This window comes from Monodon monoceros, unplaced genomic scaffold (assembly GCF_005190385.1).
Source record: "Monodon monoceros isolate NGI ecotype Baffin Bay Population unplaced genomic scaffold, NGI_Narwhal_1 Super_Scaffold_4, whole genome shotgun sequence".
NCBI lineage: Eukaryota > Metazoa > Chordata > Mammalia > Artiodactyla > Monodontidae > Monodon > Monodon monoceros.
In genome coordinates this window covers 29,095,833-29,108,997 of record NW_021703781.1, presented here as the reverse complement: position 1 = coordinate 29,108,997, position 13,165 = coordinate 29,095,833, and the positions used below count along the sequence as shown (strand labels likewise).

The following is a 13,165-nucleotide window of genomic DNA, read 5'->3' as shown; positions in this document are numbered from 1 at the left end:
CAGCCTTGTAGGCCTCTCATCCAAAGGCTACTGCAGTTGTGCCCTTCATGTTGCTTGTAATTGCTTTGGGTTCAGCAACTTCTGTTGGATGGTTGTCTTGCTGCTATTGTGTTTGTTGGTTTTGTGTTCCATACTCCAGCCCAGCTTTCTACACATCGCTATAAGCTGTTGGTTAGGGGCTATAACACTGCTGGGCACGGCTACCCTACCAGAAAGGATCAACAGCTCTTGGAGCTTTCCCAAAGACAGTATTGGCGGGCCCTGGAGAGGGCTTTGCCTTCAGCTGCTGTGTGGATGACTATGGGATGACCTATGGCTATTATTTCAGAAGCTTAGCATCATTTCCTAGAGCCACATTCTTGGTCCCAGCAGTTGACCTTTGTAGACCCTTCATTCCAAAGCTGCTGCATGTGGGAGCTGGGTTGCTCTGCAGCTTCTTGCTGTATATCGTGCCCAAGAGGCACTGGCAGAGACCTGACCATCACTTGCCGAGGTACACGCTGAAGCTGAGAACAGAGAGGCTCTCTATTAGTCTGGGAACACCCACCCCCCAAGCTGTCGTGACTGAAGCGCGGGCACCTGCTGCCCTAAACCCCCACGATTCGGGTGCACTGGACGCTGTCCTGGGACTACCGTTTCCCTTGGTGATTCTGAGGCTGTTGAGGCAGCCGAAGAGAACATAAGCAAATCATTTTGCTGCTGTCCTTGAAATAGTGAGTAATGACAATGGACCTTCTGCTTCTGTTGCTGCTGCCTCTCCCTGCACAGTACAAAGGTGATGCAGGATGAAGGGCCTTGTATGCTGGCTTTCCCCTCTCTCAGGCCTGTCCCTCTCAAAACACTGCACAGAAGATGTAGGAGGATGAAGAAGGAGTGCCGATTTGTAGCTGGCAAATGGATAGGCAGGACCAAGTTTACTCCCCACGTCACCTTGGTACTCCAAAGCATAGCTTGGTTCCTTTTTAATACCTGGGACCAGAGTGTCACATGAGCCATCCTGTTGACTGGGAACTCCCTGTGTCTCCAGAGAAGGATAGTCAGCTCTACCCAGCAGAGCCTCCTGGGTGGAAGAGAAGGTCTGTTCAGTGATGTAGCTGGGAGATTCTACCTGGAGGCTTAAAAGTGAATGACCTTGGACAAGGAACTCACATGCTCTCCTAGCAGCAAACGTTCTGCGTCTCTCTAGGTGGTAGTTGGGCATTTTTGTTCTGGAACCAGTTCTGAAGAGAATAGTGTTTTATCAAAGTTACTTATCTGGTTATATTCCACAATGTATTTCCATAATGTAGGAGAGGATTTTGTAGTTAAGCCTAGGCTCAGCATTATCACTGACTATCCTCCTGACCTTGCGTAAGACAAAAAATAACGGCGATCTTTCCTGCGGCTGCGCATGTGATTATGGAAGTCATGCTGTACACAGTTCCGAAATCCCACCCCCTCCACCATATGGAGTGGTCCTTCTGTACTTGCAAACCTAGGCCTTTCAAAAATCTCCCTTCAATCTGTTTGCAATCCTCTGCGTTTAGACAAAACTGACTCCCAGCTGTTCTCTAAACCCAGCAAAAATTCCCCACAATTTTTAAATTTTTTTTTTTTTTTTTTTTGCAGTACGTGGGCCTCTCCCTGTTGTGGCCTCTCCCGTTGCGAAGCACAGGCTCCGGACGCGCAGGCCCATCAGCCATGGCTTACGGGCCCAGCCGCTCCGCGGCATGTGGGATCTTCCTGGACCGGGGCATGAACCCGTGTCCCCTGCGTTGGAAGGCGGACTGTCAACCACTGCGCCACCAGGGAAGCCCCAATTTTTTAATTTTACTCGGGCTGCTTCCCCAGAACGAATTCATGACTGAATATATTCTAAATTATGTTCTTAAATACATTGTTTTCAAAGGCTACATATAAACAAGCAAGAGACTGAGTCATAATTTGGCTGTTTATTTTATATGTGACCCTAAGTATTTCATTTAACATCTCTAGTCTCCATTTTTTCTTAATCCTCCCTAAAATGAGGATGATTATACAGGCCAACCATAATCACTAGGACTTTGTGGGAGGTGGAAATGATAAAATTCTCTTTTGGACAATCCATCCCAATAAGCCATGGTTGCTATAAGGCAGTTAAGAGTCATGCAGCACAGGCCATAGTATCAAGGGGCCTTTTGTAACTTGCTCACTCCTGGAACTGCACCCCCTCCCACCATCTCCAAGTTCAGAACTGCTTTAGGCCGTGAGTAGCACTGAAGCTAGAAAGATGTCTGATACACTCATGATGACTGTTTAAGGCAAAACTCTGGGAACAGTGAACTAGACACCTCCAAACACGCTCTCATTTTCTCTTCACAACTCCACAACGTAGATAATTTTACAAAAAGTTGAGTTGCAAGAGTCAATTTATCAAGTGTTACAGAGCCAATTAGAAGGTTGGTCTCATGAGGACCCAATGAAAAACACGTGCTCACTTTCTCTGATCTAACAGACTCCCATGATCCTCCCCGCAGTTGTGCTTGCTTCCTGAACACATCCTGGGCACTTTCTCTAAACACATGGAACTCAATTCAATTGAACGTATTTGGACAGCTGTATCTGTGAACTTCCTGTTATAAGCCTCTCTCTCTAATAAGTATGGAGGATTAAGAAACGATTAAAAAAGCAGTTTGACCTTGCAAAACCCAAATGATCATAAATCTGAAAATGTGTAGTATTAACAGTGTTTAAGTACATTACCTTATTCAGATTTTCTACTTATTTGTATAAATTGTAGAAAATACCTTGAGACAAATGAAAATGAAAAACATAATACCAAAGCTTATTTTCCTTGAAATGTTTCCAGTTCGTGAAACTTTTATAATATGATTACATCATTACATACATAGTATTTGCCTGTACTTTTATCCTCCAAAGCTCCTCTTTCATGCCCTTTCTTATTTCCTCTAAGATAATTTATTCCTATTGTCAAGCAACCAATTCAATGATCTACAAACCATTATAGAATATGGAAATTCTTAATTATGTATATAATAAAAAAAAGTACAACTCTAATGAAATTTCATGCAGCTATTGCCAATCATTTCCAAAAACAATTGTATCAGAGTTCTCCAAACAAAGAGTCATGAAGCACATACATGCTAAAGCTGTGAGGTATTGTGCCAAATGGTGGGACACTATCAAACCTAGTCCCTTCTCCAGCACTTCAGACTTGTGTATCCAACTGTTCACTTTCTATCTCCTCTGGCATACTAAGTAATTGGCATACTAAGCTTAGTATGTTCAAAGTGAAACTCCTAATGCCTCTGGTTAAAAATGACTCCATTCCCAGGCTACCCTATCCTAAAAGCGACTCCAATCTTTGGTTTGCTTAAGCCAAAATTTTGGAGCCCTCTTTGTTGGATATGCAGTGAGAGAATGCAGAGATCTCCCAGCAAACTATCATCTCCACCTTCAAAATAATGAAAATCTTCCCAGTTCTCTATACTTCTACAGCCAGCACCCTAGTCCAAACCATGATTGTCCCTATCCCAGATAGTTACAATAGATTCTTAACTGATTTCTGCTTCCAGACTTGCCTCATAATAGTCTATTCTCCCATAAAACTCATACATAACATATTCTACCCACATTGAGATGAACAAGGAAAGTGATCACATATCAACACTTTGTTCTGCATGATAAAATGTTATTAAACTTCTATAATTCTTTACATTTTCCATACCGTCTATAAGCAAGACATATCCAGATGCAACAAGAAAAAACGGGAGGGGGCTTCCCTGGTGGTGCAGTGGCTGGGAATCTGCCTGCCAGTGCAGGGCACACGGGTTCGAGCCCTGGTCCGGGAGGATCCCACATGGTGCAGAGCAGTTAGGCCCGTGCACCACAACTACTGAGCCTGCGCTCTAGAGCCCACAAGCCACAATTACTGAGACCACAAGCCACAACTACTGAGGCCGTGTGCCACAACTACTGAAGCCCACACACCTAGAGCCCGTGCTCCGCAACAAGAAAGGCCATCGCAGTGAGAGGCTTGTGCACCGCAACGGGGAGGGTCCCCGCTCGCCGCAACTGGAGAAGGCCCGTGCACAGTGACAAAGACCCAATGCAACCAAAAATAAATAAGAAATAAATAAAAAAGAAAGAAAAAGAAAAAAATGGAGAGAACCGAAATCAATAAAACTAGAAATGAAAAAGAAGTTATGACTGACACCAGAGAAATACAAAGGATTGTAAGAGACTACTACAAATAACTATACCAATAAAATGGACAACCTAGAATAGACAAATTCTTAGAAAGGTACAAATTCATAAGACAAATTCTTAGAAAGGTACAATCTCTCAAGACTGAACCAGGAAGAAATAGAAAATATGAACAGACCAATTACTAGTAATGAAATTGAATCAGTAGCTTTAAAACTCCTAACAAACAAAAGTCCAGGACCAGATGACTTCACAGGTGAATTCTACCAAACATTTAGAGAAGAGTTAACATCTATCCTCCAAAACTATTCCAAAAGATTACAGAGGAAGGAACACTTCTGAACTTATTCTATGAGGCCACCTTCACCCACCCTGATACCAAAACCAGACAAAGATATCACAAAAATAGAATATTACAGGCCAATATCATTGATGAACATAGATGCAAAAAGCCTCAACAAAATACTAGCAAACCAAATCCAACAATACTTTAAAAGGATCATACACCATGATCAAGTGGGATTTATCCCAGGGATGCAAGGATTTTTCAATATCCACAAATCAATCAATTTGTTAATATGGTATATCATATTGAAGAATAAAAACCATATGATCATCTCAATAGATGCAAAAAAAGCTTTTGATAAAATTGAACATCCATTTATGATAAAAACTCTCCAGAAAGCAGGAATAGAGGGAACATACCTCAACATAATAAAGATCATATGTGACAAACACACAGCTAACATCATACTCAATGGTGAAAAGCTGAAAGCATTTCCTCTAATATCAGGAACAAGACAAGGAACCCACTCTCGCCACTTTTACTCAATACAGTTTTGGAAGTCCTAGCCACAGTTATCAGAGAAGTAAAGGAAATAAAAGGAATCCAAATGGGAAAGGAAGAAGTTTGCAGATGACATAATACTACACATAGAAAATCCTAAAGATGCTACCAGCAAACTACTAGAGCTCATCAATGAATTCAGTAAAGTTGCAGGATCCAAAATTAGTATACAGAAATCTGCTGCATATCTATACAATGACAATGAAATATCAGAAAGAGAAATTAAGGAAACAATCCCATTTAACACCATATCAAAAAATAATACCTAGGAATAAAACTACCTAAGGAGGCAAAAACTTGTACTCCTAAAACTATTAAGACGCTGATGAAAGAAATTGAAGACCACACAAACAGATGGAAAGATATACTGTATTCTATGATAGAAAGAATCAATTTTGTTGAAATGACCATACTACCCATGGCAATCTACAGATTCAATACAATTCCTATCAAAATACCAATGGCTTTTTTCACAAAACCAGAATAATTTTTTAAAACTATTTCTTTTTTCTAAATTATTTTATTATTCTTATTTTATTTATTTTTACTTTTTGGCCATGTTGTGCAGCACATGGGATCTTAGTTCCCCAACCAGGGATTGAACCTGCAACCCCCTGTATTGGAAGCGTGGAGTCTTAACCACTGGACCACCGGGGAAGTCCCTAGAATAATTTTTAAATATGTATAGGAACACAAAAGACACCAAATAGTCACAATGATCTTGAGAAAGAAAAACAGAGCTAGAGGAATCAGGTTCCCTGACTTCAGACTATACTACAAAGCTACAGTAATCTGAACAGTATGGCATTGGTACCAAAACAGACACATAGATCAATGGAACAGGACAGAGAGTCCAGAAATAAACTCATGCACTTATGGTCAATTAATCTATAACAAAGGAGGCAAAAACCTACAATGGAGAAAAAGCAGCCTCTTCAATAAGCAGTGCTGGGAAAACTAAACAGCTACATGTAAAAGAATGAAATTAGAACATTCTCTAACACCATATACAAAAATAAACTCAAAATGGATTAAAGCCTAAATGTAGGACCAGATACTCCCAGAGGAAAACATAGACAGAACACTCTTTGACATAAATTGCAGCAATGTTTTTTTGGATCTGTCTCCTAAAGTAAAGGAAATAAAAGCAAAAATAAACAAATAAGACCTAATTAAACTTAAAAGCTTTTGCACAACAAAGGAAACCATCAACAAAACAGATTGAAACGATAACTTACTGAATGGGAGAATATATCTGCAAATGATATGACTGATAAGGGATTAATATACCACATTTACAAACAGCTCATACAACTCAACATCAAAAAAAAAAGCAAACAACTCAATTAAAAAATGGGCAGAACAAAAGACATTTTTCCAAAGAAATGCAGATGGCCAAAAGACATATGAAAAGATGCTCAACATCACTAATCATCAGGGAAATGCTAATCAAAGACACAATGAGATATCACCTCACACCTATCAGAACGGCTATCAGCAAAAACAACACAAATAACAAATGTTGGTGAGGATGTGGAGAAAAGGGAACACTTGTACACTGCTGGTGGGAATGTAAATTGGTGCAGTCAATGTGGAAAACAATACGGGGGTTTCTCAAAAAACTAAAACTAGATCTACCATATGATCTAGCAATTCCACTCCTGGGTACATATCTAAAAACCCAAAAACATTAATTCCAAAAGATACATGCCTCCCGATGTTCCTAGGAGCATTATGTACGACTGCCAAGATATGGAAGCAACCTAAGTGTCCATCAACAGATGGATGGATAAAAATGTGGTGTGTGTATACACACACACACACACACACACACAATGGAATACTACTCAGCTAAGAACAAAATTTTGCCACTTGCAGCAACATAGATGGACTTGGAGGGCATTATCCTAAGTGAAAGAAGTCAGAGAAAGACAAATACTCTATGATATTAATTATATGTGGAATCTAAAAAATACAGCAAACTAATGTATATAACAAAGAATCAGACTCGTAGATATAGAGAACTTGTGGTTGTCAGTGTGGGGGAGGAGGAGCAATACAGGAGTAGAGGAGTGGGAGGTACAAGCTATTCAGTGTAAAATAGGCTCAAGGATGTACTGTGCAACACAGGGAAGATAGCCAATATTTTGCAATAACTGTAAATGGAAAGTAAATTTAAATTGTATAAAAAATTTTAAAAATAGTTGCATATCAACAAAAAACACATATGAATGCATAGCTTTCACTATTTCACTTACACCAATTTCATACACTTTGCACTGTAGTTCTGCCAGTTATTTCCAAATGGTAAAACTAGGGTGAGGATTGTCTTCAAATGTCTGATTGGGATGCACAATTCATCATTAGTAAATGTATGTTCTTATTCTTCTCTTCATTTTGTTCCTTTTATTTCACAATGACCACTTTAATTGGAGATCATGAAAAATGTATAAATGGAAAGAGAAAAGCATTGGGGAATACTGGTAATATCTAGAAAAAGATGGTTAACCATTCGTAAAAGATATTTTTAAAGTACAGCCCTACCTCATACCTATTCATAATAAAACTAACAATGGGATAAAGGTCTATCTTTAAAATTATGATGAAAAAAATGAGATTTATGGGCTTCCCTGGTGGCGCAGTGGTTGAGAGTCCGCCTGCCGATGCAGGGGACACGGGTTCATGTCCCGGTCCGGGAAGATCCCACATGCTGCGGAGCGGCTGGGCCCGTGAGCCATGGCCACTGAGCCTGTGTGTCCAGAGCCTGTGCTCCGCAGTGGGAGAGGCCACAACAGTGAGAGGCCCACGTAATGCAAAAAAATAAATAAATAAATAAAATGAGATTTATGATCTTCAAGGTAGGAAAAGATTTTAGTCTAACAAAAAGTCATACATTATAAAGGGAAAAGACTGATGGAAAGATGCTCAGCCTCAATTGTAATTGAAGTAAACCAGCTCACACCCATCTGATAATTAACAATTTAAATGTGTGGGGGTGATATGGGGGAAGAATGACAAAGATGAAAGGAAACAGGACACTAGCGTCAGGGTCAGTATCAGCTGTTAGAACCATTTTGGAAGTAATTTTATTATACACAATCAAATTCAAAATGTAGCATACCCTTCACAGCAATCAAATAAAGGGCATTTGAAAACAGTAGGAAAGTTCTGTAGTGAGTTTATATATGAATGATAAAAACAATAACAAAAAACAGGATTCAACTATATGCTGTCTACAAGAGATGTATTTTAGATCTAAGGACACACATTGGCTCAAAGTGAAAAGATGGAAAAAGATATTCCATGTAAATGGTAACCAAAAGAGAACAAGGGTAGCTATACTAATCAAATAATATATATTTTAAGTCAAAACCTGTTAGAGACAAAGAAGGACATTATATAATGATAAAAGGGTCAATTCACCAAGGAGATATAACAATTTAAAATATTTATGCACCAAACTTCAGAGTTCCCAAATATATGAAGCAAATATTGACAGACTTGAAGGGAGAAATAGGCAACAACATAATAGTAGACTTCAGTGCCCCACTTTCAATAATAAATTTAAAAAACCCAGAAGATCAATAAGGAAATACTGGACTTGAACAACACTACAGACTAATTGAACATAACAGTCATATACAAAACATGCCACCTAATAGAGTACACATTCTTCTCAGCTACACACGAACACATCACATGTTAGGCCACAAAACAAGGTTTAACAAATTCAAGAACCCTGAAATTATACAAAGTATATTTTCCAATCACAATGGAATGAAACAAGAAATCAAAGAATCTAAAAAGACGAATGGATAAAGAAGATGTGGCACATACATACAATGGAATATTACTCAGCCATAAAAAGGAATGAAATTGAGTTATTTGTTATGAGGTGGATAGACCTAGAGTCTGTCATACAGAGTGAAGTAAGTCAGAAAGAGAAAAACAAATACCATATGCTAATGCACATATGTGGAATCTAAAAAAATGGTACTGATGAACCTAGTGGCAGGGCAGGAATAAAGACGCAGACGTAGAGAAAGGACTTGAGGACACAGAGGGGGAAGGGGAAGCTGGGACGAAGTGAGAGAGTAGCACTGACATATATACACTACCAAATGTAAAATGGATGGCTAGTGGGAAGCAGCTGCATAGCACAGGGAGATCAGCTTGATGTTTTGTGATGACCTAGAGGGGTAGGATAGGGAGGGTGGGAGGGAGGCTCAAGAGGGAGGGGATACGGGGATATATGTATAAATATAGCTGATACACTCTGTTGTACAGCAGAAACACAACACTGTAAAGCAATTATACTTCAATAACGATATTTTAAAAAGTAAAAAAAATAAATAGGGGCTTCCCTGGTGGCGCAGTGGTTGGGAGTCCGCCTGCCGATGCAGGGGGCTTGGGTTCGTGCCCCGGTCCGGGAGGATCCTGCGTGCCGCGGAGCAGCTGGGCCCGTGGGCCATGGCCGCTGGGCCTGCGCGTCTGGAGCCTGTGCTCCGCGACGGGAGAGACCACGGCAGTGAGAGGCCCGCGTACCGCAAAAAAAAATAATAATAATAAAAGAGTGGATATTTGTATAACAGATTCACTTTACTGTACACCTGAAACTAACACAACATTGTTTATCAATTATACCCCGATAAAAATTTTTTTTTAAACTACTGGGTGGGGCTTCCCTGGTGATGCAGTGGTTGAGAGTCCGCCTGCCGATGCAGGGGACGCGGGTTCGTGCCCCGGTCCGGGAGTGATCCCACATGCCGCAGAGTGGCTAGGCCCGTGAGCCATGGCCGCTGGGCCTGCGCGTCCGGAGCCTGTGCTCCGCAACGGGAGAGGCCACAACAGGGAGAGGCCCACGTACCACAAAAAAATAAACTACTGGGTGTAAGATAGGCTAGAAGGATGTGTAGTACAAACAGGGAATATAGCCAATATTTTGTAATAACTCTAAATGGAGTATAACCTTTAAACATTTTATAAAAAATTCAAAAAGTCATAAACTTTTAAAAATAATAATAAATTCCCTTCTATTAAAAAATCAATAGCAGAAGGAAAATTGGAAGATCCATAAATCTGTGGAAATCAATCAACACACTCTTAAACGACCAATGGGTCAAAGAAGTTGCAAGGGAAATTAGAAAATACCTTGAGACAAATGAAAATGAAAAACGTAACACCAAAAATTATGGGATGCAGTGAAAACAGTGCTAAAGGAAGTTTTATAGCTGTGAATGTTTATAGCTGTAAATATTTTAAAACCTTAAATCAACAATCTAACTTTATACCTCAAGAGACTAGAAAAAGAACTAAACCCAGACTTAGACGATGAAAGGATATAACAAAGCAGACAGAGATAAACAAAATAGAGAATTTTTTTTTAATTGAAAAGGTCAACAAAACTAATACAGTCATCCCTCAGTATCCACAGGGGATTGGTTCCAGGAACCCACACAAATGTCAAAATTCGAAGAAGCTCAAGTACTTTATACAAAATGATGTAGTACAGCATGATGCCAAACCCATGAATATGGAGGGCCAACTGTATATTTACTGGAAAAAAATCCGCAGATAAGTGGACCCACACAGTTCAAACTCATGTTGTTCAAGGGTTAACTGTAGTTGTTTGTTTGTTTGTTTGTTTGTGTGTTTGTTTGTTTTGCGGTACGTGGGCCTCTCACTGTTGTGGCCTCTCCCGTTGCGGAGCCCAGGCTCCAGACGGTGCAGGCTCAGCGGCCGTGGCTCACGGGCCCAGCGGCTCCGCGTCACATGGGATCTTCCCGGACCGGGGCACGAACCCGTGTCCCCTGCATCGGCAGACAGACTCTCAACCACTGCGCCACCAGGGAAGCCCTGTAGTTGTTTTTTGAAGGAATAAAATTGACAAGTCCTTGACTAGATAAAAAAAGATTCAAATAAAAATCAGAAATGAGAGCAATACAACTAATGTCATAGAAATGAAAGTGATAACAAGTGAATGCTATGAATAATTGTACACCAACAAATTGGATAACCTAGAAGAATGGATAAATTTCTGGAAACATATAACCTACCAAGACCGAATCATGAAGAAAATCTGAACAGACCAATAACAAGTAACGAGATTGAATAAGTAATCAATCATCAAAAATCTCCCAACAAAGGAAAAGCCATCTCCAGATGGCTTCACTGGTGAATTCTACCAAACATTTAAAAAATTAATGCCAATCCATTTCAAGCTCTTCCCAAAAAGACCGAAGAGGAGTGAACACTTCCAAACTCATTTTAGAGGCCAGCATTACCCTGAAACCAAAACCAGACTGCCCGCCCCCCGCAAAAAAAAACACTGGAAGAAAACTACAGAACAATATCCCTAATGAATATTGATGCAAAATCCTTAAAATACTAATGGACCAAATTCAACAGCACATTAAACAGTTTTACACCATGACCAAGTGGGATTTATAAGGACGGTTTAATATACACCCTCCCCAAATCAATGTAATATACCACATTAACAGAACGAAAAAAACCATTATCATCTAAACTAATGCAGAAAAAGCATCTGACAAATTTCAACACCCATTCATCCTAAAAACACTCAATAAACTATGAATAGAAGGAAACTACCTCCACATAAAAGCAATATGTGAAAAACCCACAACAAACATAATACTCAAGGGTGAAAGACTGAAAGCTTTTCCTCTAAGATCAGGAACATGGCAAGGATGCCTGCTTTCACTTCTATTCAACATAGTACTGCAAGTTCTAGCCAGAGCAATTAGGTTAGAAAAACAAATTTAAAAGGCATCCACATCAGAAAGGAAGAAGTAAAATTATCTCTGTTCACAGATGACATGATCCCATATGTAGAAAAACCTAAAGATCACACACAGTGTTAAAACTAATTAACAAATTCAGCAAAATTGCAGGATACAAAAATCAATGCACAAAAATAACTTGCATTTTTATACACTAAGAATGAACAACCCAAAAGCAAATTTTTTTAAAAATCTCATTTACAGCAGCATCAAAAGAATAAATTATGAATACATCTAACCAAGGAGGTATACACTGAAAATTACAAAACATTGCTGAAGGAAATTAAAGAAGACACAAATAGAAAGATATACGTGTTTGTGGATTGGAAGACTAATACTGGTAGGAGGTCCATGATACCCAAAGTGATCTACAGAGTCGATGCAATCCCTACTAAAATCCCAATGGGATTTTTTTTTTTTTTTTTTTTACAGATAAAGAAAAATTCATTTGGAATCTCAAGGGCCCCTGAGTAGCCAAAACAAGCTTGAAAAATAAGAACTTGGAGATCTCACACTTTCTGATTTCAAAACTTACTACAAAGCTACAGTGATCACAACAGTGTGGTGCTGGCATAAAAACAGACATATAGGGGCTCCCCTGGTGGCACAGTGGTTGAGAATCTGCCTGCCAATGCAGGGGACACGGGTTCGAGCCCTAGTCTGGGAAGATCCCACATGCCGCGGAGCAACTAGGCCCGTGAGCCACAACTACTGAGACTGCGCATCTGGAGCTTGTGCTCCGCAACAGGAGAGGCCGCGACAGTGAGAGGCCCGCATACCGCGATGAAGAGTGGCCCCCGCTCGCCACAACTGGAGAAAGCCCTCGCACAGAAACGAAGACCCAAAACAGCCAAAATAAATAAATAAATATTAAAACAAAAAAACAAAAAAAACAGACATATAGACCAATGGAACAGAACAGATAGCCCAGAAATAAACCCTCACATGTATGTTCAAATAATTTTTGACAAGGGTGCCAAGACCATTCAATGGAGAAAGATTAGTCTTTTCAGTAAATGGTGCTGGGAAAACTGGATATCCACATGCAAACGAATGAAGTCAGACACTAACATCATATACAAAATCAACTCAAAAATGGATCAAAGAGGTAAATGTAAGAACTAAAACTATAAAATTTCTAGAAGAAAAACAGGGCAAAATCTTCATGTCATCGGATTTGGCAATGATTTCTTAGGCACCAAAATCACAGGCAACAAGAGAAAAAATAAGTTGGACTACATCAAAATTTAAAACTGTGCATCAAAAGACACAATCCACAGATTGAAAAGGCAACCTAAGGAATGGGAGAAAGTACCTCCATATCTGATAA

The 13,165-nt window shown here is 39.7% G+C and overlaps 1 protein-coding gene across 1 annotated transcript; it reads right to left on the bottom strand.

Annotated features, from left to right (window-relative positions):
* Nucleotides 1-338: 338 nt before the first annotated feature.
* Nucleotides 339-3,704, bottom strand: CPHXL (cytoplasmic polyadenylated homeobox like). The gene is given in 5 exon segments (XM_029244796.1): nucleotides 339-533; nucleotides 848-969; nucleotides 1,048-1,184; nucleotides 1,186-1,220; nucleotides 3,696-3,704. Coding segments are annotated over 5 exon segments (498 nt in total).
* Between the last annotated feature and the right edge of the window lie 9,461 nt (nucleotides 3,705-13,165).